Genomic DNA, 22,410 nt, shown 5'->3' on the forward strand with positions numbered 1-22,410 from the left:
ATACACTAACAGCTCAGACTATTGCTAGGAAATGAATGCACAAGTTGTTACATCTTTCCTAGGTCCAGGGGTCTTTTTATAGCCCCTAGAAAAACTTATCCGCAGGCTGAAGGCGCCTTCCATAGGGCTGGAAGGCACCTCCAGCGAGGCACCGATGGATAAAATTTTATCCACTACAACGGCTTGAACCAGCCTAGTCGAAGGCACCTTCCATTGCTATGGAAGGCGCCTTCCATGATGAGTTGAAGGCACCTTCCATGCGTAAGGAAGGCGCCTTCCATGAAGGCTTGAAGGCGCCTTCCAGCAGAAGGCTTCAGCTTCTTTTCTCTTCCTCTCGCTCTTCCACTTGGGTGATTTCGGCCAATCGAAATAAGGCTCACCAGAACTCAATTTCAGCCTTCTCCTGGAACAGCCTTCCTCCCCGGCTTCTCATCCCTCGGATCGCCGTGTGTGTCCTTCTCATCCACCGGTGTACTCTTCCGCAACACCTCGTCCCTCAGATGCACCGAACCCGTCGGCTCTCTCCTGTGTCATCCTTCTCGCTAGCTGCATCTTCCACTTGACTTCCTATGCTCTCAAGCTCCTGCACACTTAGACACAAGGATCATAACATAATAGGACCTAACCTAACTAGTTGATCACATCAAAATTAATATTGGGGTTCCAACAGTACGTACCCTAGAGGAATTGTTTTCGACTTTAGAATTACATGAGACTCGATATGTAGGTACAACAGTAGAGGCAAGCCAGAATCTGGCACTAAGAGCCACCAGGAAGGACAAACCCGAGTCAAACTTAGATCTGGAAGGAGACTAAGAAGCGTACATGGTAAGAAAGTTTAAAAAAAAAATTAAATCAAATAAATTTAAAGAATTACAAATAGAGAAAATCAAAGAAATAGAAGGAAGGTTCGATACTTACTAGTGCCAAAAAGGACACATAGAACAAAGCTCCAAACAAAACAAAAGCCAGCATCGATGAAGGGATGAAAGTAAAAAGGCAAAGGTCCCAAGCAAAACAAGCACAAGAATCTCAAGGTCACTTGGAATGAAAGCTTGTCATCTGAGTCAGAAATATAAGCATATGTCGGACTAGCACTGATGGCTAGTCACAAAGAACAAAGCTCCTCAGAAGCCAGCATCGATGAAGGGAGAGTGGCATCAGACGAATGTAGTGAAACAGGGGGAGAATCGAGCTTCAGATCTGACATAGTAAGTGATGTATGCCTCTTACCTCCTAATCAACTTTACTTTGACATTAAATCTATGACTAGATTAATGTACAAACTAAAAACCAAAAAGGAAAACTTAGAAATAAAAAGAATCTTAGCAAAATCTTGCTTAATAGAGGAGCTTGATAAATTAAAAATTAAAAATACAAATTTAAATAAACAAATAGAAAAATTAAAAAATTCTACATGCTCATATTCTAGAAATGATCAAGGACTCAATTGATATTTTAGATAATATAAGGGTCAAATTAGAAAGTTATCACCAAAATATGTTCCTAAAAGATAGTTAATCAATCCAATAGGACGAAACCTATATTGGGTTCCCAAATTCTACTTAGAATAAATTAAACTTTTTAAAAAGTTATAATTTGTAGAAAGAAAATTAAATGATTAATTTCTTTAAAAGACTTTATCTAGAAGTGGTTGTTATTCCAATATCCAAAAAAGTCTAGTGTCTCGCAAGAGCCTGAAAGTCAATTATTAAAATGAATATTTAATAGACTAACTGTTAAATAGTTAAAAGTTTTTTGGCCAATCTAAAAATATTTGTTAATTACTGAAAAAGGTAGTTTTTAAATTAAAGTTTTTTTGGGAATTTATTTTCTGCTTAAGTTAACTCCTTTGTGTAAAATTTTATATCTGCTTTATATATGTTTGTTTAACTCCTATTAAAATTTTTAGAATTTTTTAAAATATTTTTTCAAAATTCATTTTCCATTAGACATTTTTTTGGACTGACTTCCAAGTCATGTAAAAGTACCTTATTTTTTTAATGTGATCAAAGGGGGAGAAATACGTACAAGTTAAGGGGGAGTAAGAAATTTTGCTAAATTAAATATGAATTTGTTTGCTTAATTCATTACAATATTTAATTCTAATTGCAACTTATTTACATAAGTCATGTTATTTTTTTCTTTACATAAGTTATATTATTTTTAACCCTAACTTGAACTTAGGTTGATGCACATCAAAAAGGGGGAGATTGTTAGAACCCTGAGGTAGTTTTGTGGTCAACCAAGTTCAGTTAGGTCATGTTGCATTTGATCCTTGTGTCTAAGTGTGCAGGAGATTAGGAATACAAGAAGTTGAGTGAAAAACACAACTAGCGAGAAGGACGACACGGGAGAGATTAGACGGGCTCGGCACGTCCGAGGGGCAAGGTGCTGCGGAAGAGTACACTGGTGGATGAGAAGGACATGCGTGATGTCCGAGGGATGAGAAGTCGGGGAGGAAGCCTGCTCGAGGAGAAAGCCGGAAGATGGGTCTAGGTGAACCCAATTCCAGATGGACGAAATCACTTAGGTGATCGGAGCAGCGGAAGAGCCAAATGGGAGCTACGGAGCTGCTGGAGGTACCCTCAATGTGGTTGGAGGCGCATCCACGCCTTTCTATGGGAAGGTGCCTTCAACAGGGTTGAAGGCACCTTCCATGGGTGGTAGAAGGTGCCTTCAACCCTTTAAAGGTGCCTTAGATTGGGCAAAATGCAACCGTTGGTGAAGATAAGACCTTATCTTTGCTTGCCTTGCTAGAGGCACCTTCCACCTTATTGGAAGCGCCTTCCAATCTCGGATAAAATTTTTCAGGGGTTATAAAAAGACCTCTGTATTAGGGAAATAGACAGCAACTCAAGTATTCATTTCCTAGCTTATTCCTAAATGTTCAAAGAGTGTAAGAGGCTTCTCCGCCTTTAACGAAGAAGATTTTTAGTGCTTTCTTTTTGTCTTGGATTAACAATCATCTAGGTTGTAACCAAGTAACTCTTTTGCCTCTTTCTTTTTAAAGTTGTTCATTTAATTTGTTGTTACAACTATGATACTAATTAGAGTTGGAAGTCGAGAAAGGTTTGTAATTATTATACAAGCAATTCACCCCATCTTGTCGGCCACACAGGTCCTAACAGTGGTATTAGAGTGAGGATGCTTCAGAAGGACTAATCGCTGACTGAAACAAAATCAATGGCTGGACCAAGCCTCATCCCACCAGAGTTTGAGGGGAGTTCGCACACTAGAAACGTCGAATGGAGGTATTCCTAAAAACCGACTTTAAAATTCTTTTAATAATTCAGTACAATTTTACAGTTCTTAAAGATCAACAAGGCATAGAGAAAGAAAAGTACCTCTGGATGAAAAAGGAGCAAAGTGATTTCCTAGCCAATAGTAAAGCGGAATATCAGCTTTTAAGTGTATTACCGTCTCAAGAAGTAAATCACATCGAAAGCTACACATCAACAAAAGACCTTTGGGAAAAGTTCTAAGGCCACTTGGGACGAAAGCTCATCATCTGAGTCAGAAATAGAAGCATATGTTAGACTAGTACTGATAGCTAGTCACAAATAACAAAGCTCCTCAGAAGCCAGCATCGATTAAGGGTGAGCGACATCAGACGAGTGCAGCAAAACAGGGGGAGAATCAAGCTTCAGATCTGACATAGTAAGTGATGTATGTCTCTTACCTCCTGATCAACTTTACTTTGACATTAAATCTATGACTAAATTAATGTATAAACTAAAAACCAAAAAGGAAAATTTGAAAAAGGAAAACTTAGAAATAAAAAGAATCTTAACAAAATCTTGCTTAACAGATGAGTTTGATAAATTGAAAATGTAAATTTAGAGAAACAAATAGAAAAATTAAAAAATTCCACATGCTCATATTCTATAAATTATTGAGAACTCAATTGGTATTTTAGATACCATAAGGGTCGTTAAATTAGAAAGTTATCACCAAAATATGTTCCTAAAAGATACTTAATCAATCCAATAAGAAGAAACCTATATTGGGTTCCCAAATCCTGCTTAGAATAAATTAAACTTTTTTAAAAGTTACAATTTACAGAAAGAAAATTAAATGTTTAGTTTCTTTAAAAGGTTTTGTTTAGAAGTGGTTGTTGTTCCAATATCCAAAAAGGCCTAGTGCTTCTTCATAGTTTGGAAGTCAATTATTAAAATAAATATTTAATAGACTAATTGTTAAATAGTTAACTATTTTTTGGCCAATCTAAAATATTTGTTAATTACTCAAAAAGGTAGTTTTTAAATTAAAGTTTTTTTGGAATTTATTTTCTGCTTAAGTCAGCTCCTTTGTGCAACATTTTATATCTACTTTATATATGTCTGTTCAACTACTATTAAAATTTTCATAATTTTTCAAAATATTTTTTCAAAATTTGTTTTCCATTAGACTTTATTTTGGGTTGACTTCCAAGTCATTTAAAAGTACCCTATTTTTTTAATGTGATCAAAGGAGTAGAAGTAAGAACTACGCACTAAACGCCTTTCCCATAACCCCTGAATGAACTTCAATATTAGACGCTTACTACATCTCGAAGGACCTGGAGGTAAGTACCCTTGAGGAATTATTTTCAACTTTAGAATTACATGAGACTTGATATACAGGTACAATAGTAGAGTCAAGCCAGAATCTAGCACTAAGAGCTACTAGGAAGGACGAACCCGAGTCAAACTCAGATATGGAAGGAGACCAAGAAGCGTACATGGTAAGAAAGTTTAAAAAAAATTAAGTCTAATAAATTTAAAGAATTGCATAATAGAAAAAATCAAAGAAATAGAAGGAAGGTTTGATGCTACCAGTGCCAAAAAGGACACATAAATGAGGACTACCCGGAGCTCAAAAAGGAAACAGGCAAATGCCCCAATTGCAAAACAAGCACAAGAATCTCAAGGTCACTTAGACGAAAGCTCGTTATCTGAGTCGGAAATAGAAGCATTCACTGGACTAGCACTAATGGCTAGTCACAAAGAACAAAGCTCCTCAGAAGTCAGCATCGATGAAGGGGGAGTGACATCATATGAATGCAGCGAAGTAGGAGGAGACTCAGCTTCAGATCTGACATAGTAAGTAATGTATGTCCCTTACCTCCTGATCAATTTTACTTTGGCATTAAATCTATGACTAAATTAATGTACAAATTAAAAACTAAAAAGAAAATTTTGAAAAAAAAAACTTAGAAATAAAAAGAAACTTAGCAAAATCTTACTTAATAGAGGAGCTTGATAAATTAAAAATTAAAAATATAAATTTAAATAAACAAATAGAAAATTTAAAAAATTCTACATGCTCATATTCTAGAAATGATCAAGGACTTAGTTGATATTTTAGATAATATAAGGGTCAAATTAGAAAGTTATCCATTGGTATGAGACCTTTTGGGGAGAGCCCAAGAGCAAAGTCATGAGAGTCTAGGCCCAAAGTGGACAATATCATACTATTGTGGAGATATCTAAATTTTTTTCGATCCAACAATTGGTATCAGAGCCCGGACTGCCAGAAGGTTTAACCGCCGACTGTGCACAAGAGCTATGGTCTGATTGAGCCATGTGGGTACAATATTGACCTCGAACAAAGAAAGTGGGGGCTCCTATGTTCGGATCAAGAGGACCAGATACCAGGCAGGAAGTCCTAGTTGCGACTAAGCAAGGAAGTCCTAATAGGTCGGGTGGACCGAGGGGCAGGAAGACCTGGTGGGTCGAGGATCAGACGTGGGAAGCCTATGGTCCTTTATTTGAGAGGGGGATTGTTGGGGTTGCAAGGTTACAAACATAGTCCCATATTGGAAACACATGGGAAAGATCATGGGTTTATAAGAGAAAAGATATCTCTATTGGTATGAGGCCTTTTGGAGAGAGCCCAAGAGCAAAGCAATGAGGGCCTAGGCCCAAAGTGGACAATATCATACCATTGTGGAGATATCTAAATTCTTTTCGATCCTACAATTGGTATCAGAGGGGTTTTATAGTTAACTCTTTTTGGCCAATCTAAAAATATTTGTTAATTACTCAAAAAGGTAGTTTTTAAATTAAAGTTTTTTAAAATTTATTTTCTGCTTAAGTTAACTCCTTTGTGCAAAATTTTATATCTACTTTATATATGTCTGTTTAACTACTATTAAAATTTTCAGAATTTTTCAAAATTCGTTTTCCATTAGACTTTATTTTGGACTGACTTCCAAGTCATTTAAAAATACCCTATTTTTTAATGTGATTAAAGGGGGAGAAGTATAAGTTAAGGGGAGTAAGAATTTTTGCTAATTTAAATTACGAATTTTATTGCTTAATTCATTACAATATTTGATTCTAATTGCAACTTCTTTACATAAGTCATGTTGTTTTTTTTATTTACATAAGTTATATTATTTTTAATCCTAACTTGAACTTGGGTTGATGTATATCATAAAGGGGGAGATTGTTAGAACCCCAGGGTAGTTTCGATGTAGTCAACCAAGTTTAGTTAGATTCTGTTGTGTTTGATCCTTGTGTCTAAGTGTGTAGGAGCTTAGGAACACAATAAGTCGAGCAGAAGACACAGCTAGCGAGAAGGACGACACGGGAGAGAGCCGCGGGGCTCGGTGCGTCCGAGGTACGAGATGCTGCGAAAGAGTACACCGATGGATGAGAAAAATGTACGCGACGTTTGAGGGATGAGAAGTCAGGGAGGAAGCTTGCTCGAGGAAAAGGCCGGAAGATGGGTCCAGGTGTACCCAATTCCGAATAGATGAAATCGCTCAGGCGATCGGAGCAGCGGAAGAGTTAAAGGGGAGTTGCGAAGTTGTTGGAGGCACCCTCAATGTGGCTGAAGGTGCCTTATTGAGGGCGCCTTCGTGCCTTTATGGTGGAAAGTGCCTTCAATAGGGTTGAAGACACCTTCAACCACCCATGGAAAGTGCCTTTAACTCTTTGAAGGTGCCTTACCTTCTTGTTGGAGGCACCTTTCAGCATCGGATAAGATTTTCCAAGGGCTATAAAAAGACCTTTAGACCTAGAAAATTGACAATAACTCAAGTATTCATTTCCTAGCTTATTCCTGAACGTTCAAAGAGTGTAAAAGGCTTCTCCGCCTTTAACGAAGGAGATTTTTAATACTTTCTTTTATCTTGGATTAACAATCATCTAGGTTGTAATCAAGTAACTCTTTTGCCTCTTTCTATTAATGTTGTTCATTTAATTATTGTTATAATTGTGCTACTAATTAGAGTTGGAAGTCGAGAAAGGTTTGTAATTGTTATACAAGCAATTCACCCCCTCTTGTCGGTCACACAGGTCCTAACAAGAAGTTTAGATAGTGTATTTTATTAACTTTGAGAACCAGAGCTCTATTTATAGCACACTAGTTGAGTGTAGTTGTTGGCTAATGTGACAACTCCCAAGCGCCTAGACCAGGTTTGAGCGCCTAGACGTAGTTGCCTCAATCCACTCTGCTATGGTTCTTTATCAACGACTTATTAATTTCCAGGTGCATGGACCCAGTCCGGGTGTCTGGAGTCTGCTGATGTGGCCTCTAGCGTGGATCCTCTTAGCAATGGCTCATTGACGTGACACTTACCTTCCATGCACTTGGACCTGGTCGAGGTGCCTAGAGTCTAGGAGTCTGGACCAGGTACAAGCGCATGGATAAGGTTAACTACTCCAAGTTGACCTTGGGTGATTCTCCAGCCATCTAGAGTTGAACTCACCGGAACCCAACTCCGGTCTTCTCCTCAAGCAGTCTTCCTCCCTGACTTCTCATCCCTTGAAAATGTCGCGTGTATCCTTCTCATCCACCGGTGTACTCTTCCGCAGCTCCTTGACCCTCGGATGCACTGAGCTCATCAACTCGTTTCCAGTGGCATCCTTCTCGTTCGTTGTGTCTTCCGCTTGACTTCTTGTGTTCATAAATTTCCGCACACTCAGACACAAGGTATTAAAATCACACGGTGTAATTTAACTCGATTGATCATATCAAAATCAACTCGGAGTACTTATAGATATACCTAAATTGATTGAAAATTTTCATGATTAAGAATCAAAAAGTAAGTTCCAACATCCGACAAAAAACACACAAAAAAAAAAAAAACCTTTGAGTTGTGTTTATAAATTACTTGACCTCCATTTTAGACCAACCCAAGCTATTGCAAGAAGTAACCATTGGACAATGATTTAAAAATTTAAAAGAGCGAATGCAAATATAGGTTATACACCCTTGTGCAAAGCTGTGAGTAATCATTGGAAAGGTATATTATTTTTAGACATATAGAAACCATTCTCTCTTTGTTTTTTCACTACTTCAAGTGGTAAAAGACCATTCACTTATCTCATGTCTCTCTTAATATAATTTTAGGTCAACGTAAAAGAGGTCATAATTATATATTTTTAGATCAACATAAAAGAAATAAATTATGAATGACTATTAGTCATTAGTACTCATTGTATCTTCTTAAGAGGACTTTTTTTTTTAATAATTTAAGATGATAAAAGATGAATATGCTCGTCCCAGTGCCCCCGTCAATCCGTCTCAGGACCAACGCGGAAGAGGTAAATCACGGATGACTATTAGCCTTTGGAATAGTGACTAGAACATAAGTGAGACATTTACCTTGACTTTGACGAGATTTGAACCACATATCTCATGATGATAACACATCATGCGCTACCCATTAGTAGACCTGACCACGGTTCAGAACCGACGGTTCGACGATTTGGAACCGCCGGTTCGACAGTTCCAGGCAGGTCGACCCTTAACCTTAACCGCCCAAGACGGTTACGGTTCACAGTTCAGAACCGTCGGTTCACGGTTCGGTTCACGATTCGTCACGGTTCGTCACGGTTCAAGATTAATATGTTAAAAAAAATTAAAAATTAAAAATTAAACATTAAAAATTAGAAATTAAAATTTATTGAAAAAAGAGTTTGCACTTATTTAAGTTGCCTACGTATCCCTTTAGGGGAATCAAAGTCCACGTAGTTATTTTACATTTTTATCCTTTTACATTTTCATTCACTTCCATTTCCTGTTCCTGTCGTATTTGTTCCTTCAGTATCAAAATCTTCAACTTCGTCATCTGAAAGTTGCATTCCTTGGATTCTTTTCTCCGCTCTGGTCCAATCGTCCAGTAATGCTTGGGCTTCAAATGAGTCGGGAGACAAAGTTGATCGTCGTTCATCTAATATGTTGCCGCCGGCACTGAACGTCTGCTCCACAGCAACAGTTGACACTGGACAAGCTAAAATTTCTTTTGCGATCACGGAGAGAACGGGAAAGCTTTGAGCCTTCTGTGACCACCACTTTAAGATATCGAAGTTTTCGCTATCTGCTTCATTAAAATCAAAAGAAGTCGTAAAATAATTCTCAAGTTCCTGTGTGGAACTTGAGGATCCTCGTGGACGTTTTATCCGTTCTTTTAATAAGAGTTGTGCTTTTGTAAATTTTAAATTACTACTAGTAGTTTGTTGAATTTTAGAAATATTAATTTGTGTTCCATATTTTGCATAATATTGATTATAAATATCATATAAATAAATTCTAACATTATATATAATATTAACTGGATCAGGGGAAGAAGAATCTTTAATTGGAATTAAAGCGTCATAACATAAAGTTAACATTTCTTGTAAAACTTCTAATTTAAATCTAGGATCTAAAGCAAATGCAATTAAATAAATTTTAGGAATTAAATAAAAATATTTTTCCCATTTAGTTTTCATAGCTAAGATGCAAGGAGATAAAGATTCATTATTAATATGTTCATTTAAAACTAATACTATATTAGAAAAATTTTCTAAAACTAATTGAGTAGTGGGATAATAAACATCGGAAAGTTGTTCGGTTGCATCATTAAATACTTTTAAAATTTCACAAATACTACTACAAATATTCCATTGTTGTGAAAATAAATATATATTAGTATTAGTGTTTTGTGCAAAAAATGAACATAATAATTCTTTATATTGAAATGAATCTTGTAATAATTGGTATGTTGAATTCCAACGTGTTGGTACATCACGTGGAAATTTTTTAGATCTCATTCTATTAATTTTACAAAACCTACCCCATTGTTTCATTATAGATGGATGTGACCATAAATAAGAAATTGTAATTCTAATTGGTTTAATATAACTTTCTAAAATTTTTAAACTAGCATTATCTAATGATATTGAAAATATTTTATGAGTTAAACCATATTCTTCTAAAATTAAACATAATAATTGTGCGATATTATGAGCATTATGTGATTCATCAAAAACTCTATAAGCTAATAATCTTTTTTGGAGGTTTCAAGAGTTATCGATCCAATGGCAAGTCACACCCATATACGAATGTGTTTGCCAATGATCACTCCAAATATCGGAACATAAAGAAACTTTATTATCTAATTTACTAAATTCATCAATTAAATTCTTTTTTCCTTGTTTTACTAATTTTTTAATTGTACGAGTAAGTGTAGTCCTAGGAACACGTTTAGCACATGGATTAAGAGATTCTTTACAAAAATCTTCAAATGTGCATTTAGATCCAAAACTAAAAGAAAGATGTTCTACGGAAACAAATTTAGCTAATGATTCTCTTAATTTATTATCCGAATATAAAAATAAACTGGAATCGGTACTACCGCTAGTTGAAGAAAATCTTGATAATTGTGTTTGAGAACGGTCGAGTCCATATTCCGTCGGGTGGTTGTTTTAACGACCCATAGCCGCCGCCGGCTTGGAATTTGTAGGAAGCATTGCAGTGCTTACATTTTGCACGCATTTCTCCCGACGGAAGAGTGACCTTCTCAAAATGTTTAGTAAAAATAGAAGACTTTAGAGGAGGAAGTTCCCGAACCTTAGAAGTAATTGCATCGGTACTTCCTTGTGTTTCGGGTGTCGGATTCGGAAGATGCTCGATCTCATCATCGGTGGATTGAATGTTGGGGTCCTCCTCCCGCGGATTCATTATTTGCTTTCCCTTCCGAGCTCGAGATGATGCACCTCCGCGACCTCCTTCCATTGTAATTGAAAATTGAAAACGAAAGCGTGTAGAGATTAGAGAATACGAAAATGAGATTAAGAGTAGAGAAGATGTGTGTGAAAAATGATGAAATGATCTCTCTATTTATAGAGTTTTGATAGTAACGGACACTAAATCATAGTCATTGATCAAAAAACGGTCAAATAATCCTAACCGTTGAAAAAAAATATCCAAAAAACCCTCCCAACGGCTACGAACCGCCGGTTAACCGGCGGTTAACCGGCGGTTCAAGCCGTTTAAAAAAAAAAAATTGTTTGCGGCTGAACCGCCGGTTAACCGGCGGTTCGACCCGGCGAACCGGGTCAACGGGCAACCGGCCCGTTGACCCGGTTACGGGCCCGGGCCGGGTCTGGGCCAGACCCGGCCCGGGCCGGGTCCGGGCCAGACCCGGCCCGGGGTCGGGTCTACCCATTAGACCCATCCGAAGGGATCTCCCCTCGTATCGATAGTACATTTAGAAACATGAATAATTTAGAGACCCAATTATCAAATTATCCCAAGAGTTTCAATTCGATAGTACATTTCTTATTGGTCTTAAGATTTGGTTTTATTTAATAAAATTTAGTTTGGTCCAACAATTTAAGTTATTTGGTCTGTTAAGTTTAACCGCATGAAAAATTTAAAATTGAATCTGGATCGAATTAATCAATTGAAAAATTAAATAAATTGAATTAAATTTTAAAATTTGATAGATTCATTCAATTTATTTAATTAAATTACATTTTTACTGACCTTACCAACAACAAATCTCATTAGCTTGTATCTGAGCAAGATCTCAAATATTGGAGAATTTGTTTTTTTCTGAATTGATCTGGAAATTACCTACAATCGAGGGCAGTATTCTATGCATGAATTGTGACATGAGACACCTAATGACAGAGTGTACTTAGATTGACTACGTTTTATAATCTGGATAAATAGTTATCTATAATTTATTTTTTCAGTATTCATCTAAAAGATAAGTTAACAGAGATACTAGCAACTAACAAATCATGTTTTATTACATACTTAAATTGACGATGATCTTTTAGGATGATATGATGATTAAAATATAAAGTATTATCATATAAGGTGATGATGTTTGATTAAATGATGAAAATAATTATGGGTATGAATTTAATAGTAAGATGGAATAAGAATGAAAATGAAAATTAAACTCACCTAATTATATAGGTTTAATTGATTCCCATAAATTTAGAAATTACTTCTAATTTATCATTCTCAAACACATAATTTAATTACTATCTTCTACTATCATTCTATTCTCTTATTCTTAAATCCATCAATTAAACATCCCCAAAATTTTGAGGTCAAAATTTAATAAATATAATCTTTTGTCATAAATTTAGAAATTACTTCTAATTTATCATTCCCAAACACACAATTTAACTACTATTTTCTACTATCATTCCATTCTCTTATTCTTAAATCCATCAATTAAACAACCCTAAAATTTTGAGGTCAAAATTTAATAAATATAATCTTTTGTCATATATTTAGATAGTCGACGTACCTAAGATTGACCGTTGATATATATATATATATATATATTCGAGACCGTAGATATCTTCTCCTTAGTTCGTTCATTGGATGAAAGCATATGTTATATAGAGCACCGTAGATTCAAATCGAGGATAATTGTGAATATTATTGTGATATAAATTTAATATACAGATGCTTATTTTCTTATATCAAGATAGAAAATAAACAATTATTTATTTATCAAACTATGTTTATTCATCATTTTCATAAAATGAAAAATCTCTTATTTTTCTTAAATAATTTATTAAAAAAAGTAAAAGAGTAAGGGGGTGTTTGGTTTAAGGTAATAGGAGTGGGGAATGGGAATGAGAATCATTGATTCCCATTGTTAATGTTTGGATTATAGGAATAGGAATACAAATAAGGGAATGAATCCTTCAATGAGCCATTACCCTATTTTCATCAATCAAAATATTCCCTTATTCCAAAAATACCCTTGACTTAAAACTAAAAATTTTCTCCATTAATATCAAATATCAAAGTATATTTATTTTTTTTTTCTTTCATATCACTTATCTCTCCTTATTCTCTCTCATTATATTTTCTCTCTCATCATAGTTTCTCTCTCATCATTTTATCACACACTTTCTCTCTCCTTAATCTCTCCTATCACACTCTCTTTCCTCTTTTTTTTCTCATTACACTTTCTCTCTCATCATACTTTCTCTCTCCTCAATTTCTTCCATCGCACTCTCTTCCTTCTTTTGTTCTTCATCATACTTTCTCTCTCATCACACTTTCTCTCTCCTCAATCTCTCCCATCATACTCTCTTTTCTCTTTTTTCTCATCACACTTTCTCTCTCATCATACTTTCTCTCTCCTCAATCTCTCTTATCACACTTCCTCCTTTTTTCCTCAACACACTTTCTCTCTCATCATACTTTCTCTCTCCTCAATTTCTCTTATCATACGTACGCCTTTTTTCCTCAACACACTTTCTCTCTCATCATACTTTCTCTCTCCTCAATCTCTCCCATCATATTCACTTCTCTTTTTCTCTCACCATACTTTCTCTCTCCTCAATCTCTCTCATCACCTCTCTCTCCTTATTTTTCTCACTATATTTTCTCTCTCTTCATCCTCTCCTATCATACTTTCTCTCACATCATATTTTCTCTCATCATGCTCTCTCCAATCACTCTCTTTTTTCATTTTCTCTCATCACACTTTCTCTCTCTTCATTCTTTCTTAGCACACTTTCTCTCTCATAATACTTTCTCTCTCATAATATTTTCTCTTTCATCATATTTTTCTCTCACATTCATCTTTCTCTCACATCTAATTTTTTCTCTTATTTTCCTTTATGGGTAAAAAAGGAAACTTTGATTTATTCCGATAGAAGATATACAACTAACCAAACATTGCTTTTAAGAGTGATATCCATGCTCATACCCATTCTCATTCCACAATACAATGATTCCCATTCCGATTCCTATTCCTAGGAAAGAACCAAACGCCCCCTAAATATCTTGTATAATAAATATTATTGTTTATATTTAAAAATATAATAAAATAGTACTCCATTTTAAAATAACTTTCCATCCATATTATTAGAACACCTCTGACCAAAATTATTTTAACATAAAATAAAATTATTTCATTTTAATTAAGATCACTAAGAATTATCATATTAAAATATTTTTTAAATTTGATTAATTTTTTAATATTAATTAGAATTATAAAATTTCCACAATATTTATTAATTTTGAATAAAATAATAATAGTAATAAAAATAATAGAATAAAAATGTTTTTAGATAATAAATAAAATGCTCTTTTATTGAAAAAATATTAAACACTTTTTTCACAGCTGACGATAATGAAATCAAATGATAATTGTGGAGAAGAGCAGGATACCTCCGCGAGTGAGCGTACCGCCGTTGGATCACCACAAGGATGCTCGTATAATTCCAAGATTCCGCAGCCGGCGGCCTCTGGTGGTGACGTCAGCCCTAGAGTGGTAACCGGTGAGTCTATTTCCGTGCGGTGACGACATCACGTTAGCCGGGAAGCACAATCCCTGTGCCGGTGTCTTGCGGCAGGATCTCTGCCCACGTCATCGATCCGCGTCGTGTTCCATCCGTGAACGGTCGAGATCGTCGCTTCAGCCTCTTGCAGGTGTTCTTCGAAAATTCACACTCTGTCTCTCTCTTCCTCTTCCTCCTCTCAATCAACGCGATTCTTCTCCCCTCAATTTTCCGAGATTAATTTTGTGTTTGTGTGTTTTTCGGGTGGAATTTTCTTCTCGGAGAAGATGAAGGCAGTAGGTGTGGCGGCGGCGGAGGGGGAGAGGGAGATGGAAGCGGGGAAGAAGCGGCTGAAGGAGGGGGAGATCAAGTCGGTGAACGGAAAAACCGAGGTATACGACGTCGATGAAGACGGGGAGGAACCGGAGGATGTCGTGGAGCTGGATGACGACGACGATGACGACGGCAACGTTGAAGGAGACGATGACGACGACGACGACGACGATGAGGAAGATGGTGGCGACGACGAAGACGACGACGATGTGGAGGATGTCACCCCCCATGGGTTTCAGCCCCAAGCGCAGGCGGTGGATGAGGACGACGATGATGAAGAGGAAGAAGAGGAAGGTGCAGAAGGCGGCGGCGATGGCGACGATGACGACGACGAAAGCGACGATGACGACGGCGAGGGCGAGGAAGAAGAGGTATATTTCTCCTTACTCTCCCGTTTGCCATGGATTAACGGCTGGATCTTGGTACAGTGCTAAGGATCGCGTATCAATCCCGTCGTCTTTGTTTAACGTTTTCAGATCTGGAAACATTTCTCGGTTTTCCATTTGCAACTGCTGTTAGTTACCGCTCTTTTGTGAAGAAAAAAAAAGATTCCTCTTTTGTGCTAATTTAACTGTTTTTTATGCGATTAATTCTTATTTTCTCCGATCTGTTTTGCATAGCGCCCAGCAGTAAACTTGTTATATTTTATTATGAAAATTGAATAGCTAATTGCAATCCTTTGAAAATTCATCTTTTGAAATATTGACCATAGAGGAAGGAGGACAAGGACGAGAGGGGAAGAGAGATGGAATTTTGCCCTAGATTTCATGTTTTTTTCGTTGCCAACCCTGATGTTTACCTTCCCGTTTGATTTTTTTTTTCTACTTTTGCTTCCCAAAATATTCAATAATTTAAGGAACATACTAATTTGCTATTTTTTTCATAATAGAAGTTCCTTTACAGTAATTCCTTTTGCTGCCTAGTAACAAAGCAAAGTTCTCCAGGGAATGATCAGATATAAACTTTTTAAAGATTATTCTGTGTTTTGTCTACTCAGTTTGAACTGTCACTGGACACTTACAGGAAGAGTTAGGGACTGAATATCTCGTGCAGCCGGTGGGTCGCCCCGAAGACGAGGAGGATGCGAGTGACTTCGTTCCAGTGGATGAAACAGACGAGGATGAGGACATTGATGCCCCAGGCGGCTTTGGCGGCAGTGGTTCTGTGAAGGATGGAACATCCTCGAAGAGGAAGAGATCCGCAAAGGATGACTCAGATGATGGGGACGAGGATGAAGACGATGATGGTGAGGAGAGGCCGCCAAAGCGATAGCCCACTGTTGACCTACCTCTCTACCATTTGACATCGATTTGAGCTCTTAGGAAACCCAGTGGCAAGCTATCTGATAGCCTGGTAAAAGATGAGATTTGATGAGCTTCCATTGTTTAAGAAGTGTGGATTTGTTAGGAACTAAGAACAATAAACTTGCTTTCCTTGTTTCTCAGTGTGTTATTTCAGTTTAGTTTGACCATAACTTTTCTATTGATGCCTGTGAATTATGTTTATCATCAAGTCAGTAGATTGTTGAAAAATGCACCCTCAAAAAATACTATTCTTGTTCATACATGAACTTATTTGTTTATTAGCAAGGGGATTACTTGGATGATCTACCGTGCATAAGCTCAAAACACTAGTTTATGAGTCTTGTTGAGTGAATTGGTAATGCCACTTGGGTTGAAATCAAGCCTAGATCGATATTGTTACATAGTAGATGAGGTAGAGGATGATTTCCTAAGCAATAAATCAAGTTGTTTAGCATAACTTGCCAAGATGCTTAAGTGCAAAGTGCACCAAAGTAACACATTAAGCACCATATGCATTACATTGGTTTTATTTGTTACATATGCTCGTACAATTTGAATGTGTATGGATCCACATAAGAAGGCATATGGTGTGCTTTGCACACGACTCATCATATACTAATGCGATATGATATTTTGTGCTTGTGTGTCTTATATCATGAGTTTCATTTGTTACATATGTGCTCGTGCATCCTCTATATCATGCAATTGAATGTGTACGTATCCCCATAAGAAGGCACATTATAACACTTATAGGCTACTATCGTATACAAACGATATGATATTGTGTTTGTCTTATATCATGCACAATTTGCTTATGCATGTATCTAGTATGTGACCAAGACACTTCGAGAATCATACTTACTCTACTATATAAAAAAAACATATAATATCTCTACTATATTTAATTTTTATCAAAATATAATTGTGTTTCATATATAATTATACTTAAATAATGCCTTAATTTCTCTTTAAATTTTTAATGAGTACTAGAGTTTTTATGAAAAATCTAGAAGTTGTCTTTCTTTTTTTTCATTATTACCCAATACTATATTGTAACACGTGTCCATGGAATGGTTTATAAAAAACAAAAAGGTATATATACCTGGTTGGATTGGGTTCCTCAAGCAAGCGATATAAAAGAGCATCATCATCATATGCCAAAGTGGCCAAACCAAAGAATATAATTTTTTATCATATTTTTTTTAAAAAAAATTTCTAGCATTCCTTTTTTTCATATATATATTTTTATTTTCTAACATTCCTAATATTTTCTAACATCATCATCTTACGTATTTTTATTAGTTTTATAATATGTCATGCATGAGTATAAAGGTTATGAAGATCTATATGAAAAAAGATTCTCGTTCAAGCATGGATAGAATATAAATTTAAAATCTAGATTATATTAAATCTAAGTTAACTCGTATATGAATATAATCTGTGTAAATTAACCATCACATGATAGAATAATTCCTCAGTGCTATGAAAGAGTGAAACACCTATATAAGATGATTATAATTCTGAACAAACTACTTCTTTAGTACTCAACAATATTTTTTCGACTCGGCGTACCAGTAGCGACCAACGATAATGCACTCGACGTCACTCGGGCAGTCGAATCTGCAAGTGCCATTGGACACATGGCAGCCTCCTCAACGTCCCTGAGGGCGGCAGCAACTCCAAGAAAACCACCACAAGAATAGCAAGCTCTCTCTGTCATCTTCCACCATCGCTGCCGCTGCGCCTACACGCTTAAACTTCTAGCACAACCTTAGGTGCTGCACGTTGCTCTGGCAATCACTGTGGCCGTTGGTATCGGTGCCTCCCTGCCACCGCTTCCGCCGTTCTTCTACAACAGCGACTGAGGGAGAGTTGCAGGCCTCATTAGAGACGATCTCTTTGCTTTTCAGGTTCGTGGCGGCGGTTCCAAATGACGCTTGCAGGTCGTGCTGCGATGATTTTCTTTATTATGTTATTTGGTGCTCAGCCCACCCTTTCCACAATCCCAAAGTCAAAATCCTAATTCTTGGATCCGTTTTCACATTTATATTTACATTCCTGATTATGAACAGTGATTTTAAAAAAAAAACTAAATAGAAGTGGTAATGTTAAATAAACAAAATACCATTCAATTCACTTTTTTCTTAGAGAAATTATTTTTCAATGAAAAATTCGAACTGTTCTACATAAAACACTAGTCAATCCAACACAGTTCATATCTGATTGCAGCTGAAACATGAAAGTGCATTAAGCCTGATAAACATTTAACAAGCACCACAAACCCATTCAGAACAACACCGTGATCAATTGTATTTATCAGATTTCACTCATTCTATTATTTGGCTAAACAGGGGAAAAGAACATTAATGAGAGCTGGCAATATCCATCTTCTCATTTGTATCGCTTCTACCTAATTTCATCCCCCCAAAAACCTTAACCAAGAAGACAAGGAAGGCGATTAAACTAGTTAAGAGACAAATCTATACATAATACATGAGGGAAAAAAAACAAAATGAAACTGCATAAAACGAAAGGCTAATGAATCAGGTATGCTTCTTTAGCCAAAGTGAACTGTCCTTTAGTTTACACAAACCAGATTCTAATCAATAGTTTAAGCAAGATATCCTTTTAAATTTGATCGATCGAAAGATTATGGATAAAACAACCTCCACCAGTCTCTACATTCTAAATAAATTAAAAAGATGCTACATGTGGAATAATCGCTAAAGCTTGGTTTGATGTCGAAACCAAATGCTATTCCTTCTCTACACTTTTCTGCACAGGGTAGAAGAGTTTGGCCTAGTTAGCAGAAAACCAGATACAACCTTGCAGCTTTATTCTCCCTTCTGCACAATGATATCCAAACGGATCTATCGTATGTTGATGCTCCGTGAGGATAAACGATACAGATTAGCTTCTTTGATTCCTTTGACGTGCCAAACATGCAAATTAATTACAGAAAAGGTTTAGCCAGAGCTCCAGTGCGTTTCCCCTCTATAAATATGAGCCCCAGAGCAGGTTCATGTCTCAGGCCCTGAGAGTTCAACAGATTGCAATGGCTCGTATCAGTATCAACCCCGCAGCGTCCACCGTCCTCTCTCTCAGGTTAGTGCTGTAACTCCCAAAGCTAGTGAGTTAGTTGTTTATTTGTTTTTGTGTCTGCATGAGTGTAATTACAGAAGGCGGGCATTTGCCGTGGTGGCGGCGGAGGAGCGGCGAGCACCGGCGACGGGAGGGGCGATGGAGGGGAGAGCGACTTCGGCGGCGGCGGAGAAGGTGTACTGGATGAGGGACCCCAAGACGGGGAACTGGATGCCGGAGGATCGGTTCGGCGACGTGGACGTGGCTGAGCAGCGAGCACGGCTTCTCAGCTGCTGGCCTGCGGGCAGAGCAAGCAACTGAACCGTCTGCTGTTTTTATCTAAGATTTGGCATTGCAGAATAAGGAATCCGTGGTGTGAATTTCAGATTAATTCCGGAGTATTAAGCTTGTGGAAGAACTATGTGTTGGGATTTCTAGTTTCTCATACACTTTTTATAAATTTTTAGAGTTTTTTCTTTTTTCTTTTTTCTTTAATAAAAATTAGGTTCGCTGGGCTAGGCTTGTGTTGCGCGTAGACCTAGCTCAACGCAACTTAAATTGAACTAGGCCCACACAACTTTCCATAAGTGGGCATAGACCCGACCTATGCTAGTTCGAGTCCTTTAGGACTGTTTCATAATTAAATTAACTAATATTACTGATGCTCTCATTCGAATCACTAACGAATCTTTTGAAATTGCTGAAGAGGTTTCCTTTGTTGGATGTCGTGGAATTTGGGAAGAAAATTTGTTTAAGTGGGCTCACCGGGAATTGCCTGGCAAAATCCCTTGATGTCTAAGTCATCAGAGTAATAAGGGAGAGCGAGCTGAGAGAGTCAGCCCTTTCTGTTTTTTTCCCACAGCATATAGTTGATATTTATTAGTGTGAGTTACTGAGTTACACGTAGAAATTATGAGGAAGTGAAGAAGAAATCATGGGAAAGTAGAAATTACGGTCCATCTTTTCTTGTGGTCTGCCGACCTAGACTAAAAGAGCTCGGACAGCTCGGCTTAATAACTCAGTGACTCGACTTGACAAGTCGAGTCTTGGATCAACTCGGACCAACTCAGATAGACTATGCTACTCGGGGTGGGGTCACGTAGATGCATCATGCTAAGCTGAAGCTAGCCGTCAAAGCCAACTGGGATGAAATTTGGAAGAACTGGACTGACCCAACTGTTTTGAATTGGGATTAAGTCTAGCTCGAATTCTGTGCCATCACATGGTGTTTGTTGTTCCGACCGCATCAATTCTCAAGTTGAAGGGTTTCTAATTGAGCTAAATTTAGTTCAATTAAGATAGTTCAGGAATTCTCCTACTTAGTTATTTAATCATCAAATGATCTAACTATTCTATATTATATTAAGTCGTCCTCACATATCCTCTAACTAACTAACTAACTAACTAACTATATATAGAAAAATATAGTTAATTGAATTATGCTCTTAGGGCTTGGTGTGATAATAAAAAGCAGAGTGCATTTCTCAAATAATCTCAATTCAATTTTTAAGCAGGAGACACAAGAAGATTGAACTACTAGTAAAGTTAGAACGTTACGTTAACTGTTATTGTGCTTTTTGAATTTACTTAGTGAACAAAATATAATGTTAGACTATCTATACTAGAATTAATTAGATTATAAAATTTAGATACCTAATTAAAAAAGTTAATTCAATTATATCACCTTATATCATTTATTCTTTTACATAATCAATACTTTATTTGATAAGAGCCCAAGGTTTATCAGAAACTGAAAACAAAGATATGGGATGATTGGGAATCCTCAACTTTAAACGTTATTTATTACTAGAGTCATCTATTTAGATTTGACTCGTTGGATTGATTTGTCTCATTAAATAATTTAAACGAGTTGAATTAAAATTTTATCAATACATTTAAAAATAGATCCAGGGGTTTGACCTACATAGGTTGTGAGTCTAGACGGGTCAGCCCGTGGCTGACTCAGGTTGAGAAGATTTTTTTTTCAAAACTTAAAATTAATATGAAAAATAATGTGGTTGACCCATCTAATTTACAATTCAAATTTAAAAATTTCAATCTTTTCGACTCATGAGTTGACCTGCCTAACTCACAGCTAACCTTGAATTGAGTAGAAAATTTTTCAGCCCCCTACGATGATGGGCCAACCCACCCTGACTCATCACGACTCATTAGATGATGAATTTTTAACGACCGATACACTCCACCACAGACGGATATACCTGGCACAGGACGATCATAACAACTGTATTTATTACATGCCTATATAAAAGTAAAATTTAATAATAAAAATAAATTTGATACGACAATTTATCAAATAATGTAGGTGATTATGTGTTTTTCCTGATTACGTATTTCATTTTGGAAATGTCCAAATAACGTAGTCCCTTCCTTTTACCACTCTCTCTCTTCCTTTTTTACTATCCATCTAATAAAATTCCTAAAACCAATTTTTTTTATTGCATTGCTAATTTTTCAGCAATGCAATGTTATTGATTTCTGAAATTAGTAACACAATGTTGCTGATTTTTGAAAGTGTTATCAATTTTTGAAAATCAGTAACACCATGTTGCTAATTTCTGAAAATCAACATGGAAAATCTTTCGAACCACTTATTTTTTACTATGTTGCTGATTTTCAAAAATGAGAAATACAATATTGCTGATTTTTTAGAAACACAACGTTGTTGATTTTCAATAATGTTGCTGATTTTCAAAAATCAACAACAACATTATTGTTGTCTTAAACTTTAAGAGAACATAAATTTTGATTCTGGTTGAACTATAAGATGCATAATATATCAAACCGGAGCTCGTTCAAATATCTCGCTTTAATATATTGTGCGTCCTATAATTTAATTTGAATCAAAAGTTGTCATATCTTAATATTGAACTTTTAGTTGTAGCAGCTACGGTTTCGTAGCTACTACAACGTGTATGTTGAGTAAATTTTGAGAGGTCATAACTTTTGACTTAAATTTAACAAAAGGACACACAAAATATCAAATCGAAGATCTCTGAATGAACTTCAATATGATATATTGTGCGTCCAGTGGTTCAATCCTAGTCAAAAGTTATGGTTTCTCAAATTTTAAGTTAGCAACAATGTTGTGTTGGATCGTTGAGATGCATAAATAGCGATCGTCACTATTTCAGAAATCTAGAATATGC

At 36.3% G+C, this 22,410-nt stretch overlaps 2 protein-coding genes across 2 annotated transcripts; both read left to right on the top strand.

Annotated features, from left to right (window-relative positions):
• The first annotated feature begins 14,711 nt into the window (after nt 1–14,711).
• Nucleotides 14,712–16,419, top strand: LOC122047027 (prostatic spermine-binding protein-like). The gene is made up of 2 exons (XM_042608043.1): nt 14,712–15,226; nt 15,879–16,419. Exons 1-2 carry the CDS (start codon nt 14,810–14,812, stop codon nt 16,125–16,127), a joined length of 666 nt encoding a protein of 221 aa, XP_042463977.1. The 5' UTR covers nt 14,712–14,809; the 3' UTR covers nt 16,128–16,419.
• A 2,712-nt stretch (nt 16,420–19,131) lies between these two features.
• LOC122049516 (protein SENESCENCE-ASSOCIATED GENE 21, mitochondrial-like) lies at nt 19,132–19,919 on the top strand. Its single transcript, XM_042610888.1, has 2 exons — nt 19,132–19,264; nt 19,339–19,919. Exons 1-2 carry the CDS (start codon nt 19,182–19,184, stop codon nt 19,559–19,561), a joined length of 306 nt encoding a protein of 101 aa, XP_042466822.1. The 5' UTR covers nt 19,132–19,181; the 3' UTR covers nt 19,562–19,919.
• The last annotated feature ends 2,491 nt before the right edge of the window (nt 19,920–22,410 follow it).

The sequence above is a fragment of the Zingiber officinale genome, chromosome 2B, assembly GCF_018446385.1.
Source record: "Zingiber officinale cultivar Zhangliang chromosome 2B, Zo_v1.1, whole genome shotgun sequence".
NCBI classification, from domain to species: domain Eukaryota; kingdom Viridiplantae; phylum Streptophyta; class Magnoliopsida; order Zingiberales; family Zingiberaceae; genus Zingiber; species Zingiber officinale.